Genomic DNA, 15606 nt, shown 5'->3' with positions numbered 1-15606 from the left:
GCCATGGCAGGTCAATGAGTGATGGGAGTTCTTCCTTCACTAGGCAATATTTTAACCATTTAGCAGCCGCTGATGTAAAGCTTTAGCAGCTCTGAAGACCATTGTAACCCACGCCTCATTCAGTTTTTGTGTTTTGCCCTTTGGGGTTTCAGAGAGGTCACATCTTAATCATTCTAGATTGTGAGCTCCTTTGAGCAGTCTTGCTTTTGTAAGTCAAATTGTTATGTTATACGCCACTTTTTATGTTCTGTTTCCCCATTGTACGTCGCTGTGGAGAATGATGGTGCTATGTAAAGCAAACACACTGAAAGGGTTAATCCTTTGTAACACGTTCATGTATGAAGGCATTGAACGTGGCAATTGATTTCACATGCGGTTATTCTCCTACTAGGTGGGTGGTGATTGCCTATCTACCCCCCACTTCTTATTTTCTAGAAAACACTGTAGCCTTTTCACTTTTTCTGGTAAATTAAGCAACAATGGAAAGGTAATTAGTAAAATGTGCGTTAAAACCTTGACTCTGCTTGGTAACTGAAACCTTCCAGTGTGTGTGATGATTAGGGGAGGAATTACATTTGACCTTTATATAAGTACACCAGGCCCTGGAAGACTGAGAAAACCCTTGTTCTGGCTTTTTTTTTTCTCTTTTTGGATGAGTGCCAGATGTATGGGGCACAAAAACTGAAAAACGAAGTGAGATTCTACTTTATTCTGGATTCTGTTTCTTTAGTGGCTCTAAGTTTACAATTTCTCTGGGTGTAATGAAGCAAATGGTGCGTTGGTCTCACGTTGACCTGTTTCAGATGATAATACTGATTCTTATATGGATGAATACTGAACTAGAGGTAATCTGGAGTGTGGAGATCTAGAGTTTCCGGTGTTTATAGTCTTATGGTTTTTGTGTGATAGGGAAACGAGGTCATCTCTTTGATTAGTAACGAACTGTTAGGTAAGCACGGTTCAGGTTATCTTCCTGTTTACGCTTGGACTGAATGCATATGTATTGCTGAGTACGCTTCCACCACCCTAATGTGCACGTAACCAACGATGGCTCGAGCTCTTGAATTACGCCTCGTATTTTTCTAGACTTGAAAGAAGGAGGAATCATAGTCTAAAAATATAGAGCTGGAGCTGTCAACGCGATGTAAAGAAGATTTACTTTGCTGAGATGGCGGTAGATAAGTAGAACAGGGTTCCTGCAGATTTAAGTGACGTTCTAGCCGTCATCTGTGTTTTAATGTTTATGATAGCTGTGTATTGCCCCCCTTGCCCTTGCATGGGGGGTCCCCCATATGCATTTGCCCCTTTGCCCAACCCCAGCTAGTTGCCCAACATATATCCATGCATTTAATATCTTTATCGGCAGTCAGCTCCAACACTTAATGAATATTGCAAAGCGGGGTATGTTGAGACGCATGCCCCCATGCACAGAAATCGTCAATCACCGTCAAGAATAGTTGGACTGCAGTGGAGGAGGGCAGCTAGGGTGCTGCAGCTTCTACCTCAGTTGAGTGCTGTTTTGAAAGAATGCATATTGTAGTAGTCACTGAGTACTTTAATATACACTGTTCTGTAGTAGGGCTGTTAGGGCAGTAAATTATGAAAACTACGAATTAAATTGGTGTAAGGATTACCCTGAAATAAGACAAGACCAAGGACCAAGTAAGGATAGAAGAAAATGGTCTGAATGGTTCTTATCTTTCATCAAATTCTGTTACCCTTCAGCCGTTTAACCTTTTACCACCTTCAAGGCCAGGGTTAAAATAGTAATAAGTTATTTGAAAGAAGAATTTGAGTGGTTTGTCTCGGGATCATAACGGTTATGACCAGCCAAATTCACCAAATGATTGCTTTATAGCAATAGGTTTATGCATTTGAACCCTCCGTATACATTTAAGTGTCATTCTACATGACAAACACTGCCGGATTGGTGGGATAACGCAATAGAACCTGTGGATGTAAAATGTAGATCGGGCACATGAACCTAAATTGATTTGGACAAATTTATTGTTCAATTTTTGGTCCATTTGTTTTCAGATAACTAAGTTTCCCGCCTTTTTCAATTCGGAAACAAAAATTGTTGTCGTTCTCACTGACCCCCATACCTTTTCCGCCACCCTCTCCTGTCACCCTTTCCACAGCTCTGTTTCTGTCTTCGCCGTGGCTCCAGCCTTTAGCAGAAGTGCTCCAGGAGACTAAATAAAGCAGACACGTGCACGCAGAAAGAGCGGTGCTGAAACGCGGTTATGTCTGCGATAACACGGACTCTTTCAGTACTTCCATGGACCGCCTCTCTCCCTTTCCTCCAATGGAGAGGAGGGTGTGCATGAAGTCTCCGCCCTTTTTCGGAAGTGCTCCAGGAGCCAAGGTTAATGGAACGGATAGCGGGGAGAAGCATACCAAGAATTGGTTGGGAAACATTACATTTTGTTTTTGTGTTTTTTGCTCTCTATCAAACAACAATTCTGAGCTCTGTGCTTTATTTGTTTTGTTGGGGTCCTCATTGTTTTTGGGCATTTGTACAAATTAACAAAATTGGCAAAACTTGTTTAAATTTAAATTTGCACGAATCCAAATGCACAAGTCTAGTAAAGTGTGCCCCAAGGCCGAATAAAGCTATTGTGGTTTCCAGTAAAGCATAGATTACCATTACTCAGGGCTACTCAGTATTAAACACGTATTTACGGCTTACAAAATAATAACAGCTCTTGAATAATGCAAACAGGGAGTGATGTCTTCTTCTGATGGGTTATGTTCTGTTATTTTTGGATACTACTTCAGAGAGACATGCTGTGATCATTTGGCTATTGTAAATCAGTAGTCCTTATTGTTGTGTATGTGTAGTTTCATTTACTTGTGTAGCACAGTCTAATTTTAGATCAAGAAAGCTAAGAATTCCTATTATTGGGGGAGGTGATGGGATAAAGTTGTATGTGTTGGTGGATCTAAATAAGTATAATGTCTGCCTAGATATACTGCTGCTTAGATTTGTCTCACTCTCCCAAGAAAAGTCTGATAAATCAAGCTGGACTACATTGCCACACAGTGCATGCGAGCAGGTGAAAAGAAGGCTCTGGGAACTTAACAGGGTGAGGGAAAAAGTGTGAGAGAGGGTAAGGGTTTGAAAGGAGTGAGAGAGGGTAAGGAAGGGAGGGAGGTAGTGAGTGAGTGAGGATGTGTTGGCATCAGTGTGTACCTGTATGTTAACGTGTGTTAGTATAATAATGTAAGTGTTAGCACAGGGTGTTAGTATAAGTATGTGTGTAGCGCATGTGTAGATATGGCCAGTGTGTATGGACCAGAAGGTGCCAGCCATGGTACATAGTGAGGTCAATGAGTTAAAAAAATGAACTCATACACTTTGCATTACTTAATGATATTTATCTGGAGCATGCACAATATACTGTTATGATATCCTGATCATATTTTTAGTTGTATTAGCAATGCAATTTATGATAGATAAAATGAGTATTCATATTAAATCATAATTCAATTATATGGCTATTGTCCGAAAGAGAGCGATGCTTGCCCTCAACAAAAATAAATACGTTTCAGGGTCAAACAGGATTTTTGTGATGGCGAGCTGGTTAATAATAAATTAAATAAATTCTCCTGGGGATTCCTTAAATTTCCCATGCCTGATCTGATGTTGCTTGTTACTGTAGTGAAACATTGTGTACATATACAGCAATATAGAAAGTCACATTCTGATGGGTAATCTAGTATTTTTTCCCCTAACATATAGAAACTGGCTATTAATGTCATGTAGTTTGTATCTGTTTTTTGTTTTGTTTTTCTCCTTTTTTTCTGCTGTGCTTCACATATTAGCATCATTCTGAAACCACACATACGGTATTTATTTTTCCTTGCTGTCTGGATTAAGTTTGATTTTTAAAGTCGGTTTATATTTAACCTAACTGTCCAGATCAAAGCCCAAGCGAGCGGCACAGAGTTTAGGCTTCTGATTGTTTGTTCTGACTGCAGAGGGATTATGTTCAGATTGAACATAAAAGACCTCCAGCTACCGGCTAATGTTTCAGAGATAGATGAGCCGACCCTGTGGTATCTGCCCGTTGAAAAGGAATGCTGAGTTTAGCTACTAAAGGTTGTATTGTCGGCTAGTTGGTTTAAGACACTGAACAGAAATATTAAATAACTTTTATGTAACCAAAAATATAGTATACTCAGAACGGCTTATATTATATACCCTGCCGTTCCTTCTTAGAATATTTTTTACATGCAACATGCAAGGTTTTTTTTTTGCCCGAACCAGAAACATGCTTGCTTCCGGATCATCTATGAATTAAATTGCTTTGTGGCAGAGCTGTACTCTTTCCCCAAAGGAACAAATCCTCACTTTATGTATCAATATGCTATTTTTCTTATTGTAAGTGGGCCTAGAGAAGCCACTGCTGGCAGGAGGTCCAGGGGGTGGTACCCCGACATTTTAGCGTGTGATTTACAAGGAAGCTCTCTGATATCTCCAACCAGCCCATTTTTACCATGGTATGCTGCTTTTAAAAAGTAATTTGCATCCTAAAGCCATAGATTACGAGGATATGATGTCATATCCTGGTGCACCGCAGTGAGGTTTGCTGGGGTTGCTGCCTTGGGTCAGGCCTAGGGTGGCATCCAAGGTCAATACGCCACTTGCTTCATACAAAGGTTTCAGATCCTACAGAACAGTTTAAGTGTTCTGCTACAATCATTTGACTCCTGATATGTAGCCAGTAGGCCGGTCTGGATGATGATGGCTTCTATCTACACCTCAAGAGCGTTGACTTTAACCTGTAATGTGTAATTTGTGCACATTTGCTTTGTTGCTTTTCTACTAACTTCTAAGCCTTGTTCTTGTATGCTAGGAGGTTATGTAACACAAACATGGTTAGTTGATTCGCTGCAATCTTCTCTCTGCCAGTAAAACCATTACTCAAATTTCAAGTTCCCTCTGCTAACATTACGCAAAGGACTTGTAACTTTCATATAATATACCACCAAAAAAACCTCTAAACGTAGGCAGTTTGAAATATATTTTTCCCAGCAAGCATCAGTTTCTAAAGTAATTTAATTTGCTTAAACACTTTATCATTCTAATGGTCGATGTCTGTGCGTCTGGCAGACCGTGGGTGTAACGATGCAGCTCTGGATGCTGAAGGATCAGAACTGATACTACGGGATGGGATTAATCCATGAAAAGGGTATTTTCAGTGGACAGTAGATTTGCAGATAAGGCAAAATGTTTCAGCTCACGTACTTAACCATGAATCAGGATGGGCAGATCCCAGCCAAGATAGGCTAATAGAAGCTGCTGCTCTCACAGTGTTTAGCACAAGTATAATAAAATACCAAAACTACCAATAGTTATTCAGACCTGGACTGGACATCTAGCCGCACTTGCTTCATCAGGCAGCCGCTGGCCTTAAAGTGCCAGGGCTGCCTCGTCTTTGTCAGTCTGACCCTGTAGTTATTACATTTTACTGTTTTATATAATATTATTTGTGATATGTTGCCCTGTGATTTGTCTGTTGATCCGAGTAAGTCTTTTGGAGTTAAGGTAGTTTAACCTCGTGAATTCTGGGGTAGGCGGCAGCGTGTGGCAAAGCCAGAATTCTCTAATCGATATCCTGTCTTAATGTTCTCTCTCTTCTACTCGATTGGTCCAGACAGCCTTTGTAAGACCAATCAACAAGAATCGGAAAGAAAACGGCTTTCTACCTTAAGGAAAACTGTATGAGAGGTGTGTGTGTTTGCGCGTGTTAATACTCTGCTTGTATTTTACCAGTTATTAATATGATCTCATATAACTGTATCAGAGGTCACCGCTCTAGCCTTTGCTAAACATACCCTCCCACAGGGTGGGGTGCAAAGAAGCCGGCCAACACAGCCCCAAAGTGATTAATAAATTTTGCTATTTCGTAGACAGAGGTCAAGGTACTTTTGTAACAGAGAGTAAAACGATACAATTTAATAGCTACAAGGATAGTATTTAACGCAAGCTTTCGGGACACTAAGAAACCTTCTTCAGCCAGGCTTAAATGAAGCTGGAACGACATGACAGAATATGAAAAAGAAAAAAAATCTAAACAGTATCCCGTAAGGGAAAGTAGAGTGGAGCTACAGGCTTTCATGTGTGATAGAAAAGAAGGACAAGTAGATCTGTGACGAGTCTGGGAGTTCTTTATTTTTTAGATCTTTCTTTTTCTTGCTGTACTCTAGTTTTCTTTTAAGTAATAATTTTCATATGTTCTGTATTTTCACTGTTAACATGTTGGCCTCCTGGTGTGTCCAACCCTCTTATTGTTAATTGTGAAACGGAGAATCTTCTTCTCCTTCAGTGATTGCCCGGTTTCTCCTGGAGTATCCTTCTGTGGGACATTGTGCACACATCATGAGAAATACTATTTGTTGAGACCCAGGGGATCTAATCTTTAATTTCAAAGTCTTGATTGTCGTTTGTTTAACACTGTCTAAAGGATAAACTTGATTATATACTCAATTTTTGTGATTTCTTCATTTAAAAAAAAGTACTTTGACTCCTTTCTGTTTTTGACTAGCAAGGTACTGTCCTTTCGCTTTAAGTAATGAGGTTTCCTGTATGTGCAGTGTCTGTTGTTGTTGGAAGCCACTGATAACAGCTTCTTATGTCACATTAAGCAACAATGTCCTAGAAATGTTTGAGAATGGTATCTTTCTCCGCTTAACTAAATAAGCGAAAGTAAAGAGTTTCCAGTTATTGGAAATAACTCGTGTAGAAAGAGTAGCTCAGGGGCTGGAAAGAGCAAATTGTATCCCAAATCATTCCAAGAGTTTAAGCCTTTGGTCAGAATAGCTAACCGAAGTAGGTGAATGAGCTGGTATTTAGGACAGTTAGCTCTGACCTTAAAGGGTGAAAAAGGGTCCTGTTTCTGACCGAGAGAATGAAATGGAGGAATGTTTAGCACCAAGATGAAGTGCTAAAAAAATCTGTTACCGTCTTTATTTACCATGAATTATTTTCGATAATACCGTATTTTAAACCACTAACGTACAATTTACCTTTTACCTTTTACCAAATTAACAGAAACATGTAATTGTTTGTGAGTTCAATAATTATCAAGATTAAGCAAAATATTTGATGGGGAATATAAAACTGTGACTGAACTTTAATTATACTTTACAGAACATTACCAATGTGGACCTTGTGGGTTGCGGCAGAAGAGAAAATGCTGACGTTTGTACCTCAGTACACATTGTATTCTTAATCAGTGCTACTGTTGCATGGATGGTCTCCATACTGAGTATGATGGTCGTTATTATGTTGGGGCTTTCAGCAATTATGTTTTAACTTTTTTTAGCTTCCTCTGCACAATTACTCATTCAGGCATCAGATATGTGACTGTCAGTTTGCTGGGGAGTTACTGAACCATGCAGTGAGAAAATAAAAATGCAAGGAATTCCCTATAACATGCATTGTTTGAAAGCTATAAGTGGAGTTCAGACATGTATGCCGTCTACATTAAGTTGTGTGTACATGACTTTGCTAGTCACAGTCATGTGAAATGGAGTCTTTAACGTTTGCGTTATATTGTTCAGCGGGCCAACATATTCATATAGAGAAAAACGTACGGATGCTAGCTTTCAAAACCTAGGGCATTGTTTCTTACATCTAAAGAAAAAGCTCTTGGAGATTTTGAAAGTTTTTATTCTGTAGATATATTGGGCCCCCAGAAACTACTAAAGACACCAGCCTTGGAATCTGGAATCACACTGGATAATGTGGTGCCTAAAACACTTTTGTAAGAGGAACGTGATTCTTTCTGTATTACCACAGAAATTCTTTGTAACTGCAATGTTAAATGCCCAGGCACTTGTCTCGCTAATAGTCCCATTGGCCTAACAGCCAGGACATTAAATAGGATTGTCTCTGGTTCGGTTTCACAACTGCCATTAAACTACTAGAAAACGATCTTAGAGGTCTCACTGACACAGCTATCCTCACGATGGACACCACAAAGTGATATCACATCCTTGTTCTAAGTGCTGTGAGAGCAATGTAGTGCCCAGTGACTGAAATCTTCTGATCTGATACTGGGTCATGACCCCCAAGTATGAAGAACCCCTTTCTATAAGGTGGAATGGGAGTGCAAAACTTACATGACTTAACACAACTTCCTCAGCACACCCATGACATCATAGTACTGTTTGTGCTTAATAACATAGAAAGTATAACCGGGAGAAAAAGGAAAATAAAAGTATCTAGTTTCGTTTATGTTCTTATAGACTGTTTTAGTGGCGGCATTCAAAATCCAAACAGTGCATTCATTAACAATCCAAACACAACCCACTCTAGTATAAAAGTTAACATGGTCATGGACATGTGAGTGACTGTTTTTCAAGTGGCTTATTTAGCAGAACCTAGACTTATGCAATGTATTGTAAACCATAATACATCACTGTAAAATAAACATTGCAGTGGAGAATGAATGTTAAGTGTAGAATTGTGGAAGCTTAAATGCACAGTCCAGTAAGTAGAGTTATAACAGATTATTGGAAGACTTTGTTTCTGTACATATTTTTTGGGGGGTTACTGCCTATCATTTAGAGTGTACCTCATATTGGATTATTTTGGTTAGAGACTGTTAGGTGTCCTGTTAAAAGTGAATCACTAGCGCGAACATAAATTAGAATTGGTAGAATTTTGTCAGGATCCAAGATCCGTCCAACTACCCCCTCTACCGCTTCTTCTAGACCCGCTGGGCTGCATCACAGGCATGCCTTGCACTCCACATCCGGCAGCATGGTTAAAAAATAGGGCGCATCCCAGGCCAAGTGACGGCACGCCATGTCCAACATGATTGCCTTGCAGCTGACGGGAGTCGTGTCCTACTGACCGATGGAACGTCCTCAGCTGTGTTCCTGGTATCTGGAGTTACGGGTTGTGGTGTCTTGCTGCTGATGGGGGGGAATATTACATGTACTTTCCTTTAAAACCCAGTTTATCCTTCATTCCTTGCTTTATTGTTGCCAAGCTGTGCTGTCTGTTACCTTACTTGAACATGCTTGACCTTCCTGCTTTTGACCTTTGGCTTGTTGCCCGGATTATCCTGATAACTATATCTGGCGAATGGCATGCCACGGAAATAATTTTACGTCTTAACATTCACAAACTTTCTCTGTCTTGAAGAACCAGTTACCATATCCATGGTAGCTTCCACCTTTCTTGGAAAGTCATATCACCTGTGAAAGATCCCAGTCCATTGGAAACATTATAGACCTAGAACACTTCTAAATGTGAAAAGTCAAGCTGGAAATGATACATAAAACCTAATGCTGACCTTTTCTATTTAAAGGAGGTCAACCCCTTACTATACATCGGCTGTGACATGTTGCAAAAAAATCCTTTGTCTAAAATAAGAAACAGTAATATCTTCACCCTCTTTTCTTTTTATAGCTATTAAGGAATCTATAGCATGTCATGTTAAGAGGTGGAGAGCAGTTCAAGGAGCATTATCATTTTAGGGTACCTGTCATGTATTCTGTCTCTTGTACTGACAAATTATACATACCAGCATACACCTGACCTTGTCAGTCTGTCTACATAGACAAATGGACTGCTTTTCTCACTTTTGACTATCGACATCCTAAATCATTGACAAGATGTATTCTCAAATTCAGTTGTATATTCTAAATTATTTTTCTATCCTTCACTGAGAACTTCTTGTCTAGATTGTGCATGTTATGTATCTATATACTTGGTCAATCTGTTGGTGATTGGGGTACATAATATGTCATATATTTACGTTATTACATGTAATCAAATTTTGTAGATTTTTTTTTTTGTGGGATTTTATTACTCAGGTTGTCTAATTATTGTCTAAGTTTCTTAAGGTGTCGTATTTGATGGGGTTGTATGTTAAATATTCTAGGTTCGCATAACATCTACCATCTGTTAGTTTCATTGCTTGCGCTCTAAATTACATTTTGATCAGGAAAGGCTGTAGGGGTTAAACAAAAGTGTGTGGCGTTTTATATGAGGTGCTGGAATGTGTTTAATGGAACTACTCGCTGCTCGAGACCCTCGCTGCAGCTTTATTAAAGAAGGCAGTGTGAGGGACATGGCTGTGGCTTTGCTTGTCGAGTGGGATCTACTGAAGTTTAGTTACTCCTGAATTGCTCCAGTGTTTTGGACCGTCTGCAGCTGTAGTCATTTGATCTTGTGTGGAAATGGCTGCTAAATAATTTTAAACATGAACGTCAAGTTTACTTTGAGTGCTCATATTATTTTAATATTTGTGTTTTATACGAATAAATATTCTTGCTCTTGGAAGGTGTACTCCGAATTGTTCATTATGGTTTCGTTCACACTTTATATGTTTACTTTTACAGACTGTTTGATTATGTGAACATTTCTCACCTGACAGTTTTCTCCTAATATTAAGGGGAAAAGAACAGATATAAGAGAGGTTAAAAATGGACCTGTACAAAGTTTAAGAAAAGATTGCCACAGCAACCAATTGAATGGTCCATGGTCAAGAACCACTTTTGCTCCAGAATGACTTTCATTGGGATGATTTTAGTGTTAAAATTAGTTATCCAAAGTTGTGAGGAGCTTCGTCTAATATTTTCAAATAAGTTATAGGAAAAAACCTGCTTTTTTTTTTCTTTTTTCTATGAGCATTAAAAGGGATTGCCTCAGCCATGATATTCAAATCAACAGCCAGTGATGTATCGCGGTCTAGGCCAACGGTACCCCTCATACAAAACAGGAGGGTGCAGGGGTCATGTTCTTGGGTGATAACTCCCTCTTGTGTCTAGCCGCACAATGAGCCTGTTAAAAATATGATTTTTGATCTCCCAACTGGCCTATTTATGCTTCCATGGACATCATTAAAAGGCGCTTTGCACTGTTAAGATACAGCGTCCTATCCCAGTGCTTAGTTTGTACCAAAGATGCCGACCATGGAGGTGGAGGGGAGTGGGGGTCACTGCCCTGGATCGGGCCCAGGATGGCACAAAGGTAAATACACTATTGGTGATAGCTTAGTGTCCTTAGATTGTCTGCTTGTGCATGTGTGCTGTACTGTCCCTCCACTAGCTCCAGTGCTGGCTTTTGCCATGGGGGTCTAATGATACCCCCTGCAAGTCTGCAGAGAAAGTGTTCCCACTGGTTTCAGTAAGAGCGCTTTAATGCCACGACCATGGAGGTGATGATGTGATGTAGCTGTTATGCTGCAGCTTCTCCTGAAGACAAATTATTTTTGCAAGTACTTTGTAAGCATGCATTCATGTGACCTGCAAAGCAGTGAATATCTACCTTCGGGATAAGGTGCACCAGAATGCCCTATATTCTGATACTTCATGCCATTTGAATAAACCTGTGTGTTAGGAGACGGGGGAGGTAGATGCACAGTTGTTTCGTTAATGTTTATTAACACTTTTTTTTTTTTTTTTTTTTTTTTTACACATTTGCTTTGCTTCCTGTGTTTGAAAAATGAATTAAATATAGTAGGGTGGGCTATTGTTGTAAATATACTTTGCGTGCATTAAGGTTCCTTTAAAGTTTTTAAAAGAACAGAAGTTGCTGGTTTAAAATCAATTGTTGTAGCCTAAAACACATTAAAATTATAGTGACACCATGTAATCTATAATTGTGTTATATTATGGTCAGATGTTCGTTCCGGTTATACTTTTCTTCCTTTGCCCTTGTTTACTTTGTTTCCGTTTAACCTCTGGATTGTGTCTTTGTCAGGATATTGCAGAGTAAAATATAATGGAGAATACATGTTATCCTATCAGCTCAGGATAATAAAGAATTTGTTAATTTATCTGTACAAACATCCAAATATACATTGTAATCAGGGTATTATATATTTTTATGTGTGTATATATATATATATATATATATACACACATATACCACAATGGTGAAGCTGCAGCATGATGATAAAATTACTAGAAATACTTGATAGGATTCATCAGAATTCAATAGGATCTCCATTCCATTCGGCTCTTTTGTCATGTCATGTTGTAGAGAGTGTCCCTTCCATGCGTTCCTGAACCAAGGAGCATTTCAACAGCTTCCTCCATTTATAGTAATCTATCTACTAATCTTTATATCTCCATCCAGACAGGTGGTTAGATAAATGTGCCCTGTAACAAGATATGTATCCAATATTTGTTTTAACCATAAATACAATATCTTTATTTTTATTAAGTTGCTTTGTATTTCCAAAGGAAATGAAGTGTTTACACTGGCATAATGTTTTAAAGCATTCTGTTTGTTTTAGGTATTTTTCTGGCATGGAGACCAAGAACCGCATTTAAACCAATTAGATGCCTTCATCCGCCAGACATATTTGTACCGACCTGCGAACTGTTTCTGTCCTGAGCTTTCACCCTGTTTGCGGAGTGACTGCACACAATGCTTATTGTTGAGTTACGATACTGTTCCATGGTTCAGTGCATCTAGTGAAATAGCCAATGTTCATAACCCTGAGTCACCGTGACATAACCTTTTAGGGCTTCTAGAAGAGTCGGTGTTGGCACCAAACATCATTGGAGTAGCTAGTGGTTGGGTGATTGTATACTTTCTATATAGTTTATACTTTCTATATAGTTTAGTTTATTTTATGCAGTGTGTGGTATGTCTTGAAAAAGCTCTTCCTGCTTTTTCAAGACATACCACACACTGCATAAAATAAACTTCACACATCATTTGCATTAAAACTTGAAAACATCACTTTTCGAAGTCCTCTGAGTGCTTCTGTTGTTCGTTTGTTTTATTTTTGTTGTTTTTTTAATAGTCTGAAACGGAATTCTTGCTGTAGAAACTAAAAAAGGGATATGGATGTGAGCTTTTGGTACATCTGAGCATGCATCGCTGATGTCAAGCACAGATACACTGTATGTAGAAACCCTAATGAATGATACTATCTCAAAAATAGTTCTCTTCATTGCAGTGTTTGTTTAGTGTTGGGAACACGTTAATGTCTTAATAACCGCCCTGGACCACAGCTTCCTTCCTCAATATGACAAGCTGTTTTCAGCATCCTGCAGTATTGCAGACTTATCAGCTCCAGCCCATACCTGTGAACTTTCTAGATGAGCTGACCCAGAGACTCCTGAATTATCAATCCTTTAATAGCCCATCATGGAGATTGTTTGTAGGGACTTGCCTAATATGTTTCCCAAATGGCCGCACTACAGATTCTTGTGGAAACCTTGACTTGCCTTTATTTAAAGATACTTAGTGGAGTCACCTGCATTCAAGCAGGGATATTAACCATAACATACTGGTAGCAAAATCACCAGTTGGGAGTCTTCTATATGATCACAAGAGGGTAGAATAAGGAGAAGTCAGCTCTAGACCGTGTGACCCTAATGATCTGCCGCTTCACCCTGAGATAGATCAAAATCCCTGAGACTTGGGGTCAAACACGGAGAGTCCCCAGGCATGCTCTAGCCTCTCCTAGTTAAAGTGCCAGCAATTTGTTCAGAAATACTCCAAACTACATCTTAAATATTTTTGTTCTGTTAGTTTAATCTGCAATCTAGAATTTCTTTTACATTTAAAACATGCAGTTCATCTGAAAGACCGGTGATTATTTGTTCTGTTATACTGTACTGAACAACATTGCTATTCATGATTCCTTGCATATTTTTGGGCTTTACTCAGGGTCATGGTTGGTGTCACTTATCCTGGATCAATGATTCTCTGTGAGCTATGCACTTAATTATAAACTCTATTGACTTTTTTTGTATTTTTACCTTTTTATTGGGTAACACATAAATAAGTGGGGAAAAAAGTCAAATTATCTTCTTACATTATCAGGAACACTATAAATAGCTAAGTAACTTGACATATTAATGCATAATTATAACTTAAGGAGATCGCATTCAATGTTTTCTTACTATATAATATTTCTTACAGTTCACTGCAGAGACGGGACCCTTACTAGAGCCGGGAGTTGACTAAGAAGTAAGTAACTTTATATATGTTTTTGTGCTTTTGTTATTGATATTTATTTTTTTGATTTACTGAAATCCATGGTATAAATGGCCATATATTATGTGTCATTTAATGATATCGTATACCTGCACAAGATATTTGGTGAAGAACAAGGCCGCAAGACCACGAAGATCACTAAAATGGCAGTATATGAGAGAGATGTGTTTTCAACTTTGTCTAATCTCTACTCATTGTTAAGGGCCTTCCCTGGCAAGCTTCTCTAGTTTAATGAGCTGGGGTGGCCCTGTATAACAATTAATTTAATGTGTGAGGTGGAACCTAAATTCATTGTCCAAAAATGAATGGATCAAAAGCAATTGTTTTTTGGCCCATGTGGTAAACCACTGCTCTCCTGAAAACTCAGAGCTTCTCAGAGGATAAAACCCTCAGCGAATACAAGCCTGAGCTACTTTAGGAATCTCACTTTTGACTCTACCCTATTGTTAATGAATTTGCAATATTTTACTTGTGTGGCAGTTTGCTTTCAGTAACCTTGTGTTGTATCTCGCTGCCAGACATTTTCAAAATGGCTGCTTCCTGTTCGGGGTGAAGCAAAGTGTCTGTATTGTAAAAGTCATTGGTTCTTTAAACAAATGCCTACCTTTTGACCCGCTTTCCCCTTTCTATTGGCATGATGTTCAAATCCCTTGGCTTCCCCCAATTTCTGTTTTTTGAGGATTTTACTCCGGTGATCCAATAAAAGCAGGGTGCTGGGCCGTATGGCTCTCATTTACCATCAAATTATGTTTCTAGGTGTCCCAGTATAAAATATACATGGCTTGACACTCATCTCGTTCTAAAGATGACCGCTCAAACAAATATAATGCATGCTTTTGTGTAACGTATACAGTTGCCCTGGTGCCAGTATCATATGGGTTTGTATGGAAATCTTACTACTGGAACTTGAAGATAAAAAGAAACCCAATTTAATTTTCATTGTCTGTAATATGAATTCTGTTTTGGATTTTGGCAAGTTTATCGTTGCTAGAAACTCGATGTGTCCAAAGTTTGGCTTGATTGTTAATAACTGATGAGATCTTTTCAAACACATGGTTTTTATAATTTTTTTTAAAGTAGTTAGCGGATTCCCAGTGCATTTCCAGAGTTCCCGTTGACCAAAGACTGCTGTAATGTCATGTTACATTATGCAAAGAATGAGGTTGTGTTCCTTAAGAGAACTGCACGACGGTGGGAATATTTCTGCCGAGCGTTGTATGCCTTGGGGTATTTCATGAAAGTCATAAAGTACTTCCAGATGCTTCCTAGCAGTTTTTCGGTCCCGTCGATCTGTCTCCACACTAAATTTCCTAGCTTCAAATAAATCCTAATTTCCTATTTTCTTAATTGGTATAAACGAGAGCAAACCGTGGAGTTTTGTGTGTCTGAGCGGGCACCTGCAATGCACACTCTTAATTAAATCTCAGGATTATTGGTTGGCACATGGGCGATGTATAACTTGCTATACAGTTTCAAAAATCTGAACTTGCCAACGTTGATTTTATTGTGAACATCCAGTGCAGTAAACTGGCCCCATCTGGTTTTTCAGCTTGCACCTTTTTATTTGAATGGTTTTTTTTTCTGACATGTTGCCGACTTGTGATAGGATGACTTTGAATAAA

At 38.9% G+C, this 15606-nt stretch overlaps 1 protein-coding gene across 1 annotated transcript in view; it reads left to right on the top strand.

Moving 5' to 3' along the window:
- TNFAIP8 (TNF alpha induced protein 8) overlaps window positions 1-15606 on the top strand; it is a 52488-nt gene that overhangs the window by 932 nt on the left and 35950 nt on the right. The window contains exon 2 of the mRNA XM_053474152.1: window positions 13910-13957. Within this exon, the coding sequence (XP_053330127.1) occupies window position 13957 (1 nt within the window). The 5' untranslated portion in view covers window positions 13910-13956. The remainder of the gene's footprint in view (window positions 1-13909; window positions 13958-15606) is intronic.

Source organism: Spea bombifrons, chromosome 1, assembly GCF_027358695.1.
Source record: "Spea bombifrons isolate aSpeBom1 chromosome 1, aSpeBom1.2.pri, whole genome shotgun sequence".
In the NCBI taxonomy this organism is placed as follows: Eukaryota; Metazoa; Chordata; class Amphibia; order Anura; family Pelobatidae; genus Spea; species Spea bombifrons.
This window is presented reverse-complemented; position numbering and strand designations above follow the sequence as displayed.